At 27.0% G+C, this 18,731-nt stretch overlaps 1 protein-coding gene across 1 annotated transcript; it reads left to right on the top strand.

Annotated features, from left to right (window-relative positions):
* Window positions 1–15,092: 15,092 nt before the first annotated feature.
* Window positions 15,093–15,873, top strand: LOC124912613 (NDR1/HIN1-like protein 1). The gene has a single exon (XM_047453256.1). The coding sequence runs from the start codon at window positions 15,144–15,146 to the stop codon at window positions 15,801–15,803; it is 660 nt and encodes a 219-aa protein (XP_047309212.1). The 5' UTR covers window positions 15,093–15,143; the 3' UTR covers window positions 15,804–15,873.
* The last annotated feature ends 2,858 nt before the right edge of the window (window positions 15,874–18,731 follow it).

Genomic DNA, 18,731 nt, shown 5'->3' with positions numbered 1-18,731 from the left:
GGATAATTATTTATAGAATTTAGGAATATTATTAATATAAAATGAGGCAATTTTATATCATTTGGATTTTGGAGATTAATATATAAATTGATTATTCTAAAAATTGTTGAGGCATTACAGCCTACTTAAACTATTATCGCTTACAGTTTCTTGAAGGATTAATGTGTGCTTTAACCGAAAAATATATATGTATATATTTTAATTTAGTAGTTATAAGGTTTGATCTATTAAATATATAATAAATTTGTATTTGTTTTTACAAATTTAATTGATTAAATAACAGTACTATTATATTATTAAAAAAATTATTTTAAGTTATTATGGAGTAAGATGGCCTTACCATGATCTCACAGTGAGAATTTGTAATTGGATATATAAATAAACTTTTACATATTTATTTTAAAAATAATTAACGCAAATAATATAAATGAGTGTCGTTTAAACTTAAACACGATAAAAAAAAATTAGAATTAATTAGAAAAAATACAGCACACAAATATAACAATAAACATCTTGTTTTTATACTCAAATAATTAAAATAAATGTATTCGATTTAGTATAATATTACTTCCTAGGTTTTCAAGAAAAAGCCCTCTTGGGCCTTCTGATTCCAGTACAACTTTTCAAAATACTCAAAATTTTAGACCCATGTATAGCTTAATGTTGTCCGACTCAAAAAATCGTAAAAATTTATTGAAATATTGTTTTTTTTCAAGAAAGTGCTCCGAAAGAAAAGGGATGAAAAAAAAAAAAGTAAAGGACGGCCGGAAAACCACCATGTAGTCAGCGCGTGGCGGCCGGCGTCGGAGCGTGACACCCACTCGCTGGGAGAGGTGGAAATCAACCATAGTTGAGAGCGAGTCAACTCGGACCATTTAAAGGCGAGTCAACATGAGTCAACACCAAGTCAAGCGACCGTTGAACAGTAAAAAAAATTGTATTATGCTTCATTATTGAACTATTTTTTTTGTTTGTATGATTTTGAGTGTTTTAGAAAGATGAATGAGACCTCTTCAAAAGCTCTCAGCCTAAAATTGAATGAAGGATCTTGAACCGATGAAATTTCGAGACAGAGAAAATTTGTTTAAACGAGGATCAATCTGGACATTCATTCACTAAAAATATCATAACTCGAGTAGTAGTAATTAAGGTGGTGAAAATCGAGAGTTTACGTAAAATCATTTTACATATATAAACTCGTAAAATTAAGATTTTACTCAAAATCGTAAAAAGTTATCTAAAATAATATTTATTTACATGAATGATTAAGAATATAATTTTTTAAATAATATATAAATGAATAAACATAATTATTTAATAAAATATTAGTATGTTCTAAAATATCAAACAAATTTATAATTTGTAATATAAATATATAGTATACTTAAACTTTTATTTAAAAATATTAGTTATTAAATTATATATATATATACAAAATAAAAATAAAATTATTTTATTTAGTAATTTAAAAAATATATATTCATATATATATATATATATAATAAAATAATAAATAACCAAATAAAGTTAATAATATATATTATTTATTATTCAAAAGATTATATATTAATTTTATAAACCCTAATTATTCATTTTTTTCTTTTCATTCTCTCTCCTTATTTCATTCATTTCACGTCGAGATCAGACAGATCTTTCAATGGCATTTCTCTTTTTTTTATCCTCTTTAGATCGATTCCTCTTTATTAATAATAATTGAGTCTACTTTTTACTCTTTTTTATAGATCTACAGACAAAAGATCAAAGAAGAACTTGTAAGGTAAAATTGTGATTTTACTAAACTTATCGATTTCAACGAGTTAAATCGCAACTTCACTACGATTTTATTTTTAAACAGTTTCTTAGACTCGTTTTTGTTAAGTCGACTCGTAAACTCATTCGAGTTTTTGAGTTAACTCGCGATTTTGACAACTTTGGTAATAATGCAAATAAGGTGATTCTAATTCGAGAAGTTAGCTAACATCCATATATTTCGAATGAAATTGTTTCCAACCTCCCAGATTCCGTGAAATCTAAGATAACTTCCCTTCTAACATTCATAACTTTAGCCACACTCAAACATTTTGAGTTATCGACTTACCATTGGAAATGTCTTTCTCTTAGATTTTTTTTTACACCAAATAGGCTTCCCAAATTGGTCTAAATCCCACATAAGGTCACATGTACGGAAGTGTGTCCAAAATAAATAGTATGTGTTAATTTAAAGATTGCGGAGCTATGGTCCATCTTAGATTTTAAATTTACTACTGAAATTGTATCCAAGAGACACACATTTCCAATGGTACCAATACCAACCTCTAATTCATCTTGAGTTGATTGGTAGACCTTAGTGAAGTCACAGTTTGAATTGGCTAAGTTGTAATAGCCAAATGACAATAGGCTCTACTTAAAAAATATCATAACTTTGGAAAGCTACGAATGTAACATTCCATTATACTTCATTGTTCGATCTATAACTCATGCTATGTCGTCCGTAAGTCAAGTGGTGCATTTTGAGGCCATCAACTTTCAATCAAATATTCTTATTCCACAAGATATCTCGTTTAAAATGCGTAACACAAAACTTGTAGTTGAGGAGAATACATTTTCAACGTATACGGGCTCAATCATGAGTCGTTTAAGAGAACTCGACAAAGCTGTGATTTGTAATAATGAACTGAAATCGGGCAAGGATAAAATCAAAACTATAAAATATGATATCTTGAGTCCTAATGAAATTGGTTGATTTACTTTGGTAGGGGAACAGTTTTCCAAACTAACCTTGTTTGGCGTTCACTTTCCCAAACTAGGTTAGTTTGTTCATTTATTCTCAAACTAACCTATTTTACTATTCAAACTCAGTTTTTTTTTTCCCTATGAGTATGGAGCACGAAGACCAGGAAATTTCAATAGCTTGGGCCTTAGGTCAGGTTAGCAGACGAAAGGTGCGAATAAACTAGTGACCATCAATAGACCTGTATAAAACTTATCGCAAATACTACACAAAAGCAAGTGGCTCAGCCAGAGCTTGCAGAAACAAGTGAACCGGAATAAATAAAAAACAAAATTGACTATTTTCAAAGCTGTTCCTAAAGGGCCCAACAAATTCCTAATTGGAATTGGAGGATTTTTTGTAACTGATTCTTTTATCACATTGCTCGATTTTACATCATTGAATGGACCCATTCAAGAACAATTGGATGATGACAAAATTAGCACGATTGGACAGAAACGCTCAACCGTGACACAATTAGTTCAAATTCTTTCAGAAATGAATGCTTTGGAATATTCCATTCTTGTAGCAGTCACCGCTTCGGATCCTGCTCCTCTACAATTTCTTGCCCCATATTCTGGGTGTCATTTTTTTCTTAAAAAGTTTGAATAGCTACTCTTTCAACAATTTGATAGGATCAGAAGGAGCTCTGCCAAGCGAGACATTAGATTCTATTCTAGGTTTGTCCTCTCGCGCGGAAGTGTGTTGAATCAAAGTGAGGACAATCCTCTCCATATTAAAAAGTCTTTTCTGGGATCATTACTGCTTGCTTTATTAAAGACTCTCGAAAGCAAATGAAAGGTATACCCAGCTTTCAGTAAAGTAAGTCAAGGATCTCCGCTCGACCACAAGGAGAGGATTTTTTTTTTACATTTCAAATTTATTATATATATAGATATATATATATATTTAAATTATTATTTATATAAACTAAATTATTTATATTTTGATATATATTTTAAATTATTATTTTTATAAATTTGATTATTTATATTTTGATATATAATTTAAATTATTTTTTATAAATTTAATTATTTATATTTTAATATATATGTATATATATTACATTTCAAATTTATTATATATATATATATTTACATATATATATATATATATATATATATATATATATATATATATATATATATGTGGCAGTATGATTTTCATCCCATAATTTTTTTTTTATTATTCAAATTAATATTTATATTTATTGGGTTATCTTTTATTAAAATAATTTTGACAACTTTTCATTCAAATTATTATTTATATTTATTGGGTTTTCTTTTATTAAAATAATTTTGACAACTTTTCATTGTGATATATATTAATTTTTAATGTGTTGTTTTCCTAATTTAAGGGTTGTAAAAAAAATATATCTTAAGTTAATGAATCATTAAATATGTTAGATGATTGGTAGGAAGGTTAATGAATTAGTAATTGGTTAGTAGGAAGGTTAATAAAACATTAAATGTGGTGGTTATGTGCTAAGTAATTAATGTAGTGCAATAGAAATATTAAACCCGGTACATAAGGATATTAACAAAAAAAAAAAAGCAAACAAAAAAAAACAAGAAAACAAGCAAATAGTTATTACTAATAACGATTATTATTGTATTTTTGTAGATAGAAAATACTCTAATTATGGTGATTATAATCTTTTCCAAACAAAATATACTGATGTTGGTCCTAGTCAAACTAATGAAACAAGAATTGATTTCTTGTGAAGTTTTTGTTATCCAAAAATTTGTTAAATGTGCTAAAACGTGTTACAATGTGTCAAAATATATTAAACGTGCTAAAAATGTTATATATGCCTAGAATAATTGCCTCCTTTATTTTGAATTTTCCATCTACAAAAATACAATAATAATCATTATTAGTAATAAATTTAAATAAATTTAAAAAATACCAAAACAACTAAAATTATAAAGAAAAAACTCTTTGTTTGTTTGCTTTAATATCCTTATGTAACAGGTTTAATATTTCGATTGCACAACATTAATTACATAACACATAACCACCACATTTAATGTTTTATTAACATTCCTACTAACCCACCACTATATTTAATGATTCATTAACTTCCTACTAATCAACTAACATATTTAATGATTCATTAACTTAAAAAAGACATATTTTTTTTAACCCTTAAGAAGACAATATTAAAAATTGATAAAATTTTTACTGTGAAATTATTCAAATAAATTTGATTTTGACCCTTGTTTAAAAAAAAACAGAAATTTTCTAAGTGTAGAAAAGGTTAAAACCAAAAGTTTTCAAATAAAAACATTTAATTTTTATCTAATTCAAATTGAAAGTTTAATTTTTCAAATTTCTCAAAAATAAATTAATATTTATTTTAAAAGATAAATTATTTTATTTAGATTAAAAATATTTCTTTTACCAATTCAACATAATAGTTAAATATCTAACTAATTAAAATTACACAATAATGGAAATGAAGTGCTCTCAGTTGAAAGGCCAATCTTCCACATGAGAGCATCATAATGGGATGAGAAATAATCCTTTTATAAGATTTGAAATGAAGAATAAAGAAAAACCCTAAAAATAAAGCTGCCAATAGTATACTTTCATCTTCTCTCTAAATAGATCTAATTCAAAGAACCAATCCAATAGTAAGAAGAATCGTCAAGCACCATCAACAACAACATAAGTAGAATCAAACTTTATTGTTCTTTCAAATAAACAAAGAATTATTGACCAAAGAACCAAAATTAAACTCTCTTCGGTGTGGTTAAAGCAAAATCAATCATCATCGAGCATAACACATAGATCGTCAAGATATGTGAAACCTACGAGAAAAAGCAACAATTCGAAAGAAAACATAAATTCGCTTGTCCATAGGTAGCTTATTTGAAAAATAATTCATATTTGCATCTTTACGTATTTCTTCTGTTATAAGATTAATAGAAGAAATGATTCTGATAGATGCATGTAAGTAAGAAGATTAAAAGAAAATAAAACAGTTTCAGATCTAAAGGAAGAAGATGAAGTAAGAGTGAAGCGGTTTCAGATCTAATGAGATTAGGAGGCAGATAAAAGGGTTTATATAGTTAGAAAAATTCTAGGGTTTGTTTGACATTTTCTTTGGGCCTTACAAAATAAAAGCCCAATTTACTTTTATATTTATTATTAGGGTATATTTTATTTTAAGTAGTGATCTTGTGTGTCTTAGCGAAATTAATTTTCATTGGCTAATATATTATTACACGGTTATAGTTATAAAATTAAAATATTTTATAAAATTATTTCAATCAATAAATAATCGTAAAACATTGAAACAACTAAACACAATCAATAAATAATTGTAAAATATTGAAACAACTAAACACACACAAGAACATTCCACAAATTTTAGAATTTATTTTTCACAAACTTTTATTTTTAAATTTAAGAAGTTGGAACCAGCCCCATAATTATAATACGCTACAATTAAAATATTTCTAATGTGAATTATATTTATATTTATATTATTAATTATATTTATATATTATATTATAAAAAAAAAAAATCCTTCTTTTTCTTTTATCTCTTTCCTTTTTTATCACTTATTTTGTTAGAATATATTATTGGTTTATATCTCATTTTATATATATATAAATATTAATTATATAATTCATTATATTTCATGTTAGTTAGTATTACTTGTGGCTTTTTTCAAACTTAATATCTAATATAATTAATCTTTACAACTCTATATAATTAAGCGATCATAATTTTCTATTATAAATTTTTAACCCTAAATCCTTCCAACTTTTTAACTTCTCTCTTCTAATCATATCCATCTATGAGTTTTGATAATAATTTTATAACCCTAAATTCCTATTAAGTCATTTTCTATTTCTTCAAGTTTACAAGACTGTAAAACTCATGTTTGAGGAATATATATACTAATACTTAATTTCAAAGTATCTAAGAACTGTGATCTATCAACCTAACAAAAATAAAAGTAAAACTCTTTAAGACTTTATATTTTAAATTCAACACCAAATTTAATAAGAATAGGACATTCTTAAAAATATAAGTTCAACTTTTTAACTAACTAATCTATCTCTATATATATATAATGATGCTTAATTTCAAAGTGTCGGGATTGTCGGGTAGAGAGTTGTGATTGATTTGGATATATATATTAGAGTAAATAGATACTTGGGTCGGATTGTGGGTTGTGCCACGACTCCCGCCCATATATTTAAAACGGTGAAAATTAAAATTAAAAAGGCCAATAAATTTAAAACGATTAATTATAAAAATAAAATTAAAAATGTTATATGTATGTTTCAAACTTATAACATAACCAAACAAATACAATCATTTAACCAAGTGTGATTGAAATGTTATTTATCGAGGGATAATAGGTCGGCCGATAACAATTGAAAGTGGTTACAAAATATGAATCATATATTTGAGTGACCAAAGTGTGAGGTCACGATGCTAAATGTTAAAAAAAATATGAATTAAATAATTGATTGACCAAATTGAAAGTGTAAGGTCACGAGTCATGATATGAGAGGTTCATTTAGAAAAAAATATGTGATGAAATATATGAGAAGATGTGTTGTTTTATCGAATGGAATGAGAGTTTTTATTTTTTATTTTAATATATTATTAGTGATTTATTAAGAATTTTAAACATTGAAGGTATATTATTATAATTTTTTATTAAATTTATTGTATTTATATTTTTAACCGTGTGAATCGCACAAAATCTTCCTAGTTGAGGTAAAGATGTTACTTATTTATTTATTTTTTTCTTATTCTTCAATCATTTACCATGTTAAAATTATATTTTTGTTCTTGAACATATATCACAATATTATCTAATAGGCTAGTCGATTTCTCCCCATCCGCAGTGGCGGACCCAGAAATATTTTCTCGGGGGGGCCAAATACATAGTAACGTAGCATTTTTTTTGCTATCAAATAAATGTATTTTTTAATTAAAATTTTACTCGATAATTACATAAAAATACTAACAAGCACAATTACTAAATTATTCTTGTCCATGAGTCGGTACAAAAGAAGACAAAATATCTTCATTACGTTGACTATACCAATCAATCAATTCAAGAAAATTACCTTTATTTGATGAACTACTTGACTCATCATGTACTCGAAAAGGTAATCATTGCCTCAATAGAAAGCGTGTTACATCAAACATTGTCGTTAAACGGGTGCGATAATTTATTTCTATATCACGACCATGTGTACGTAAAACGTTTCTCACGTTATGTATTTGATCTTAAAATGATTCAAATTGAATTCTAGCTTCATTATGACAACTATTTGAAGTTCTCATATGATGATTGAATATTTCTAATGCCCTTTTCCAATTTTTGTACACATCTCCTATAAATGTATCATTTACGTTTTCTCTATTTAAAGGCTTGAAAAAATAACACCAAAAATAAAATAATGCATCTTTTGATATGCTATATTCTAACCATGTATATTTGATCAGTAACATTAGACTAATTAGTAGGCTCATTAATTGATTGAGAATACTCATGCTGGTCATGTGATGTAGAAGTACAAATTCGTTTATAGAACATCTCCATTATTCTATATCCTACATAAAATAAATAATTAAAAATAAATATGTGTAACAACAAAATTTATGTATTATTATAAATATTATATCTTAGAAAATATATTTTTTTTTTGTATAAAATAAAATATTAATAATAATTATTTTAATAAAATTATATTTGAAATTAAAATATTATAATTATGAATTAGTTATTTTTTATTAATTTTTATAAAAGAAAGTGTTAGAAAATAGTGTTTGTATAAAATACAAATTTTATAAAAAAAATGTGAGAGACAAGGTTTCATCACCTGACCTCTGTTATACATTTCAGCTCCAAAATCAATAGGACAAAGTCTTATATGGTAAACATATATATATAATATCTTAAAAGTTTTACCCTAGTTGGGGGAGGCCCGGGCCCCCAAGGCCCCCCTTGTAGGTCCGTCACTACCCATCCGCTATCGGCATAAGGGCAAGCTCGTTGAACGAGCACTTGTGTTCGCTTTATTTAACTTTAATTATGACCATAATCTTTTAATTGCTAAATTATATTTTTTTTTCCTATGTCTATTTGTTACTCTTTTTAACAAAAACAACATTATTTCATGAATTTAACATCAAAACATCTTAAAAAAATCTAAAAAAACACACTGGGATAAAAAAATGTTGTTTTCAAAAATAATAATTTCCAAGACTTATTTGAAAATTTTATAAACTTTGTGATCTCATATCTCGAATTTTACAACTCTAAAATTCACGAAATTAATTCTGCAAATTCCTGAAAATATTTTTGACCACATAAAAAAGTTTAAAATTTTTGGAGTAGGTTTAGAAAAGCGATTATCTTCCTATTGTCATAAACGGAGTTATGTAACTCCATAAATTTCAAACTCAATTGTTGTGTGCTCCTAAAAATATCATTGACCAGATCGAATGTTTTCATAATTTTTTAAAATATTATCAAAACAACACTCATTTTAGCGATGTAATAAACGGAGTTCTGCAATCTAGCAAATTCTAAAGAAAGCTCTAAGGTATTACTCGAAATATTTTTTACCAAGATATGCAATCAGATCTATAATCAAGAAAATATGAATTTTTTAACTTCACGGTTGTAGTTTTATCATATATTCTTGTTTGGTTCAACGTTTGGTGATACTTATGATAGAGCGTTCGCGAATATCCTCTTTAAAAGGTCTATACTCAAACAAATTTCATTTTTTTTATTTAGAAAGTTTGAGTCTTACATTTTTATTTATCCAATTATTTTTTATAATTTAAGCATGTATTTAAATTTAATATTTTAATTTTTGAATTATTAAATAAACATTGATATTTGTGACTGGTGTCGAAAAATATAAAAAAGAGTACTTGAAAATATTAATTGAATGTGTTATAACTTAAAAATTAATCCAAATAAATATTTTTAGAATATTGGTTTACGATGATGTTCTAAAAAGTATTTTAAATGGTTTTTTATTTTTTAGTCCTTGGTCAACTGATCGGCTCGACAATCGGATCGTACACGCGGATTTGAGCATCTTTCAATTTGGAGTCAACGGGTATGGGTGCCCCTTCAATGCATAGGTGACTACTTGTTCGGTGACTACTTGTTCGCGTGAGATTTCACCGGTTTGGAAGGGTGCATGGCTGGTTTTTTCGGTCGAAAATCATGCCAGACTGAATTCTTCGATCGGAAGCGTGGCCAACTGTTTTATCGGTTGCTCAATTATCATTTTCAACGGACAGTAGGCAAATTTTATTTTCTTATAAATTGGTGTCCTCAAATTCCAAACTAATTAGATGAGAATGATATCCGTTAGAATCGAATACTAATCATTCAAGATCATCATTCTATCGATAAAGGCTTGAATTTCAAACCGAAATTTCTTAAAAAAAAATAGGATTTCTTGTTTCATGTCTTTAATTATTAAAACAAGCTTTCAAGAAGCTTTCTAATATTTATTAGAATTAATTTTGACCATATAATCCTCACTGACTACGACATTTAACTATTTCAAGCCTGAAATTTTAAGCTTTATTTGAAATTCTTAATTTTATACAAACATGCTTTACACTAATTGAGATTGGTTTGAAAGTATTCCTAAAATTATTTATAAATGATTTGGAAGTTTTTAGAATCATAATTTACACGTTATGGATGAAAATAAAAAACCCCAATTTTAAAATTTTTTAATTGAATTTGAGTTTTTTTTTCTTCAAATCAATTGACTCATTCTATCCTGGACAGAAAGTTCAAAAACTATTTCAGGATCAATTTTAGATCAAGAAATCAAATAATTTGACAATATTATAGAACGCTCAAATTGAAATATAAAAAAATTTATTTTATTAATGAAATAAATTTGAATGAAAACTTATATAGTGAATTAAAAAACACTCATAAATTCTTGCCAAAACTTTTGGGTGAGTCAAAATAAGTTTGGAAAGCTTACACAAAAAAATCTAAAAACTGAAAAGTTTGAAGAAAATTAATGGGGATATAGTTAGAGCTTGATTCATGTGTTGAGACTTCGGTTTCTACCGTTGTCTTGGCTAGATGAAACTATTTATAGCGGAGCTAAGTCGGTTGGAAGACCAAGTGGATCGAATTCGGCACAAAAACTCTAATATTCCGGTCGATGTGTATCTGGATAAATGACCCAGATCGCGAACACGCGGTCTCTAGGCGTTATACTAGCGTTTGGCGTTCCGTCGTTTTATCGTTAGCCTCGACGTTAACTAGTTTGTTGAGACGAAGAAGCACATTGCTTCCATTGCAGTGGGTGACGCGGTAGGGCAGCGTCCATTGGATAATGCTCGGTTGATTCTCCACTGGTTGTCTTGCCTGCTGCACCATTTCTTCGTAATTTTGGTTGCACTGAATCACATCTGATCATTTTAAACCTGAAGGCTGGTTTAAATTTGATTCTTCCTTAATCTTTTGACATAAAATTTATTTTGTCATTTTACTGTAAATTTCTTTTTTTTGGTATTTTAAAACTATTTAAATAATTATTTTGTGATTCAAATGACTATAACTTTTCTAATTTAGAATTTAATAAATACGGACATTTGTTTTCTAAATTATCTATCTATTTTATTTTGGCCTTCATTTTATTAATTTGGAATTAATTAATACAACCCAAATAATTGTTTTCATTTTTTGTTTACCTTTATTTGAATTATTTTCAATTTATAGATATAATATTTATTCAAATTAATAAGATTTATTTTATAAATTGGGATATTAAATTTTATTGATTAAAGTAAGTAAACATTATTTTAAGAACAATCAAAATAGAAAATTCAGTATATATTTAATGAAATACACAGAAATATTTTTTAGTATTTTTTTTTTATAAAAGTATGTGTATATTAAAAGCGATAAAAGTTGTTTAAAAATAATAACAAAACATAATATGTAAAGAAAAAAATCAAAAAACAAATAAAATGTTACTTAATATATTTTCGAGTTCGTAACTTCGACGAGCTCTAGCAATTTACAAAATGAATCACATAACTTATTTTTAAATTATTTATTTAAAAAATAATGAAAGTCTCGAAACTTTGAAAAACCTTTGTCCTGAATTAAGTTCGAGGTTCGAGAAATCTTAATATCGGTTTGCGTGTTAAAATGTTATTTTTATAATATTTATAAAAATATATCCTCACCTTTTAAAATTAATTATAACAATAATTAATTTGAATCAAATATCAAATAATCTTTTAGAATTAAAATAATTAAATTAAAATTTGATTAAATAAATATATTTTTAATTAATTTAAAAGATAATTTATTTGATAATAGTCGCCAATTGATTTTTAAAATCAATAAATTATATGTTTACAAACATATTTTTGACTAGAGTCTCTTTTAGGTTTGATTTTGTTGATACTCTGGAAAGGGTTATACCATTAGGGTAACACAATGGTAAGAGTTGGCTTAAAAGACCAAAAAAATTACGGATTTAATTCCATTTGGAATCACGTTAAGTTTAAGCGGTGGTCATGGTTATAGAGCGTTATGCTAGTTTTCCTTTAATTCCTAACAAAAAATACTCGGGAAAAAAGTTTCTGCGATGTATCCTCTGTACCGTTAAAAATGGTCTATACTTTATAAAGTCTTGGCTTTTAAAAATTAATTTTGTTAAGTCTTTTTTAACCAATTAATCTTTCGATCTTAGACATGCATATATTTTTTCTTGTATTTAAAATTGTAAAAAAATATATTTAAATGCTGGTACTTAAAACTGATATCGACGATTACTAAGGAAAGTAACTGAACAATATCAGTTTTAAGGTATAAGATCTAAAAATAAATCTCAAAATAGGCTCTTATGAAATATTTATTATGAAAATATTTTTAAAATATTTTGAAATCATTTTTTATTTTTTCATTTTTTTAGAAAATGGTTTGAGTTTCAAAATTATAAAAATAATTTTGAAATTATAAAAATGAAACCAAACAGGTCCACCGATCCTCTCGGTCCTGGTGAGATTTCCACGGTTCTAAGCTAAAACTCTCAGTCATGGGTCGGGAGTCTTCGATCGGGGTGTGGGAGTCCTTGGTCGGGCAAGGAATTCTTTGGTCTTGGGCTAGCCCTAAGATAGATTTTCTCAGTACTAAGTGCAAAGAACTCTCGGTCTCTGGTAAACATTGGGACAACTTTCTTCGGTCCTAGGTGCGATGTGCTCTCAATCATGGGTTAACATTGGCTAACCTTCCTCGGTCGTCAAGAACATCAAACTGCAAGTTTGATGTTTTTGACTAGGACCTTGATCTATTGATTCAAGGTAATGGAAAGCTTCATATGGTCCTAAGGATCATTTATAACATCTTCCCGATGTGTCATTCGATTGTGATGATGTCCTATTTAACTGAAACAATTTTGAAGTAAAAAACGTGTTTTTAGTTTTTAAACTTTAATGAAGCGTAAGGAGCTTGTCAAAAGCTTCATTATGCTTCATATGGTTGAATGAAACCAAAACATGAACACTAGTTGTTCGTTTTAACCAATTCAAAAACTGAAATTTTAATATTTGGAAAAAAAATTAGTTTTTGATCAAACATGATCGGGATACTTTAGAATTGGTTTGAATATGTTCTCAATATCCTTAAAAACATGTTGGGAAACTTTGTGGGTTGATGTTCTTGAGTAATAACCCAAGAATAGAAACCCAATTTTCAAAATCAAATTTGGGTATTTCTGATTTAGATTGATTGATTCATTTTAGTTTCAACGTAAAGCTTATAAATGATCCTAAAATCGTTTTTCAATCAAGAAATCAGATAATCATGCAGTTTATGAAACTAGTCAAACTAAAATGTAAAAATTTCAATGTGATTGGAAGCTTACTTGGAGTTGGAGAACACTCCTTAATTCTTTTAGAAACTTTTGAGCCTAGATCAGAATTATCTTATAGGGTGATCATTTCACCTTTTGAACGAAGTCAAAAGGTGGAGAAACGACAAAGTTCCATCTTTAAAAAATCTAATATGGAAGCTTATTCTTATCTAGTTTGTCGTCGCGAGGAAGAAGACAAACCAGGAGAAACAACGTCGTTTTGTATGGAAAATCAAACGTGGGATGCTCCATCCGCATTCCGTCCACGATGGGCGATTCGCACGCGTTTGGATTGACGTCGTTGGAGGTGTCCGTCTGTCAATCTGCTTCTGCGCGGAAGCACATTTCTTCTGTTGCAGCGGGCTACACGGTCAGTTTTTGAGCGTTCGATGATAATTTAGCGCACATTCGCTGATTATGAGGTCTGTTGCACTGATCTCTTCAGATTTTGGCTGCAATAAATTTTAGCCTTTTCCAGCCTTGAAGTTTGTTTGAAATTAATTTTTTCAATTTCTCTTGGTTTATTTTCAGCCTGCAAAATACTTTTAATAAATATAACATTTATTTTGTCCATTTATTTTATTTTTATTTTTGTATATTTTTAGGGTTTAATAAATAATATTTGGTAAAATGGATACAACTTTTATCCTAAATTATTTATTTTAACTCCTCTTGATTTTCTTAAATTAATTTAAGATAAAATGAGTATAATTTACATCCCAAATTATTTTATTTATTTTTCTTAACCATTATCTTAATTTATTGAGATTTAATTGTTATAATAATTAATTTAATTAATTATTTAATCATATTTTGGCTTTAATTTTAATTATTTAAAATTAATTTATAAATTAAGTAACTAAAATTTTAATATATATATATTGTGATATAACTAAAATAATGGAAGTATCATACAATAATGGAAGAATCATGTTAGAGTTACTTTCCTACAATGTTGGTTTTTTTATATAGATATTTATAGAAATTTATTCCTATTTTTATAAATTATATTTTATTATGAGTGTATCGTTCTAACAATCAAATTTCTCTTTCATCAACTAAAATATCTTTATTCCCTCTTTTTTTTTTTTTTTAAATTCAAATAAAATAAAATATTATAATAATTTAATAAAATAAAATCCAAATAACCTACTTCTCCCCCCAAAAAATAAACTTTTTGACCAAAACATAAAACAAAGTCATGGAACAAGCATCATGTCTATTTGACACTACCAATTTAAATGTAAAATTTTAGACTTAATAAAAATGGGAAACAATCATTAGTTTGACATGGGTTTAAGTTTAAAAAAAAAAGTTATATTTTTTTTTCTATAAAAAAATTCATTCAAAAAATTAATATAAATAAAATATTAATAAATTTAATAATATCTAGCCGCCATCACAGTCCACACTCCACCACAGTCCACAACTTCATTCTTTCTCTTTCTCTCTCTAGAAATCAAACCATCACAAAAATGGCAGCCGACGACGATACCTTAACAATTCCAAGGCCTCTAGTGAATCTTACAAATCAAAATACAAGAAAGAAGACGAGGCTAATCGTCTTAATCATGTTCAATTTAACCATCATATCATTCATCCTAATCATACGTTTCGCTCACCCTCAAAAACCTAAATTCCTCCTTCAAGATGCAACCGTCTTCATCTTCAACCTCTCAACATCTCCTCCAAATCTTCTCAATTCCACTTTACAGATCACCATAGCTTCTCAAAACCCTAACAAGGTCTCCGGCATCTATTATGACGATCTGGGTATTTATGCAGAGTACAAGGAACAACAAATCACTTATCAAACTGCAATTCCTCGAGTTTATCAGGATCATAAAGAGACTAATGTTTGGTCATTGTTTATTAATGGAGGTAACGTACCGATTGCTCCGTATAATGTTCCTGTTCTTAGATGGGATCAGTCAAATGGGTTTATTAATCTTGTTATTAAGATTGATGGACATGTTCGATGGAAGATTGGTTCGTTTACGACTCGTAAGTATCATTTTCATGTTGTTTGTAATGCTAATATGGATTTTAGAGGTAAATTTAGTAATAATGATGGTGTTGTTGTGTTTTCATCGGTTAAGTATCAGCTTTACCGGCGATGTACCGTCGCCGTCTAATCTCCGATTGATCACTTATTGTTTATTTAGGAAATGATGTTCATTTTATCAATAAATGAATCTTGTTAGTGATTAAATAATCTCAATTTTAGTATATGTCTTTTTCTATTTTTTATTAGCATGAATTTTGATAATACCTTGTAAAAAAATTGATATTAATAGTTGGTGGTGACTTTAAAGAGTGTGGATATTTTCAAAAAAATAAAATTTAAAGGTATTAATATATAATGATAAAATTAAAATAATAATTTAAAATATAAATTATTTTTGTATTTTAGTTAATGAACAAGTGATTAGGCAAAGGAGAAAAAATTAAAAAAATATTTGTTTATATTTGGGTTATTTAAATAAAGTTTAAAGTGTTTAATGTACCACACGGATCTTAATTTGGCCTATTCTAATTAATGTTTTCATTTTATATCTTTTCGGGGTAATGAATTAATTAAAAAGTGGTCTTATTTAGACATTTTTGATTGGCCTATTCTAATTAATGTTTTCTTTTTATATCTTTCGGGGTAATGAATTAATTAAAAAGTGATATGATTGATATTTTTTTTTTCAAAGAAAGGGTTATTTTGAGGGGTGAAATTTGACGAGATGATCTTAAAAAATCTTTTAAAGGCGTCGATGATTAGCGTATAAATTTAATTGCGTAAATGATCACTTCGACGAAATTATCTCGTCGCGTAACGCGAATAACAGGATCGTCTTGTGAAGAAAAAGTATGTGAAAAGTCCAGAATTATCGTGCCCTTCGCGTGACGATCGTGCCCCTTCACGTGAAGATCGTGCTCTTTCGCGTGACGATCGTGCCCCTTCGTGGGAAGATCGTGCTCCTTTGCATGAAGAGCGTGCTCCTTCGTGTGACGATCGTGCTCCTTCGCGTGACGATCGTGCTCCTTCGCGTGACGATCGTGCCCCTTCGCATGAAGATCGTGCCGCTTCGCATAATGATTGTGCATTCGCGTTACGCGACGGGGTAGTTTCACAGGCTTTCCTTCTCCTTCCCTTCGCGTTACGCGAAATGAGTATTTTCGTCAAAATTTTTTAAGTAATTTATGCGCTGATGACCCGCGCATTTAAACCCTCGTTAAGGTCATTTCCTCAAATTTCCCTTATAGGGAGTGTTTTTAGTGGATAAATTGATCTTATTTGAACATGTTTTTTTGGACAATTTTCATTGAATAAGTTATTAATGTTTTCTTTTCATATCTTAGGCTTTGTTTGGTGATGTGTTATTTAAATAGTTATGATATATGGTAATTTTGAGAAAGGATTTTTTTAGGTAAAATAAATAAATAAATGGTATTAATATATAATAATAAATTTGTAACTAAAAGGTATTTTAATATTTTTTTGATGAACTTAGTGATATTATGAATGAGATTAAAATATGGGATGAAAATATTAAATAAAATACATTTTAATATTTTATGGATAAAAAGAATGGTAAAATAGATGAAATAAAAAAGGAAAATATTATGTTTTGGAAAAAAATCAATAAAAAAAATAATATCAAACAATCTCTTAGAGTCAACATATGATTTTTTTTTTTCATTTTAGTTCAATTGACATTAAAAAAAAGTACTCTAATTAAAATGGAAAATGACACATTAACAACTATACTTTTCTTCCATCAAATTATGATATTTATAAAAAAAAAACTGTTTTTGTTTCTTTGCTTTAAAAGAATATAATAAATATTTTTATACTAAATAAATTGACTCAGTCCTATAAATTGGGGCTAGCTGTTTTCGATGGTACACTATATATATATAAAATAAAGGCCCTACTCATTATGTAACCATCCAATCTTAGAAGTCAGGTCTATAAATGTAGTCCACATAATAATTTTAAAAAATAAATAAATACTCATGATATATATTTAGTATTTTTGTAGTTAAATCAAAATTAAAAGTTAATAATAATTATGTGTGTGAATAAAAAATATATGAACTTTGAGTGTATTCAACATATTTATTAATATAGCTTAATGAGAGAGTGTTATTTAAAGTGTAAGTATCTCCAATTCAATTTTTACTCTATTTTAAGTTATAAGTTTAAGAAAAAAAATGGGAGACTTTAAAAAAAATAGAGAGAAAATGAGTGTCACATTTTTTTTTTTAATTTGGATAATCACTGTTGAAATATAAAACTTGATATTGTTACATTGATAAACTATAAGTCACTATCTCAATAATATTATCACTCTCAATAATTTTAATTTTTTATAACATCATAATCATTTTTATAATTAAATTATTTATTTTATCAACTAAAATATTTTTTTTATTAAATTTAAATTTTAAATATAAAAATATTTTAATAATTAAACAAATTGAAATTATAACACAAATAACTTGTTTTTTTTTTATCAATTCTTTTTTAAAACCCAAAATACAGCTAGGATCTCAAACAAGCTCTAATTAGTGTAAAAATAAAAGCTAACTAGTAATTAAGATGAAATAACCTACCTAAACCTGAAGCTTTCATGTTGAAGTTAAAGGGAAATCAATTAAGAATTATAAGAAAAACTTATAGGATTTATGAAAAAAGTTTTATTTAAAAGATTAAATATTGAATGTATTAAAACATATTTATTAAAGTGGTTAATTAGAAGCATGTTATATTTTTTATAAAAAAATGTAATTATTTTCTTGAAAAAGCAAGTCGATAGGCATCAATGTCATAAAAATTCCCAACAAGATAAAAAATTTCAAAAGTAATAGGAAATGCCACAAATGTGAAAAATTTGGACACACAACAAAATACCGTTAGGCAAAGAAAAAAAAATTAATAATCTTGAAATCCCAAAAGACACAAAAAGATTAATTATTCAAATTCTTCCAAACTCAGAATTTGAAAAACTCTACTCAGATTAAACAATTAGTAATTCTGAACTAGATGTTCTAAATAATGAGAATATTTA

The sequence above is a fragment of the Impatiens glandulifera genome, chromosome 8 (assembly GCF_907164915.1).
Source record: "Impatiens glandulifera chromosome 8, dImpGla2.1, whole genome shotgun sequence".
Classification (NCBI taxonomy): Eukaryota; Viridiplantae; Streptophyta; class Magnoliopsida; order Ericales; family Balsaminaceae; genus Impatiens; species Impatiens glandulifera.
This window is presented reverse-complemented; position numbering and strand designations above follow the sequence as displayed.

Coding starts and splice junctions, on each gene's coding strand:
- LOC124912613 (XM_047453256.1), top strand. CDS start 15,144: ATGGCAGCCGACGACGATACCTTAACAATTCCAAGGCCTCTAGTGAAT.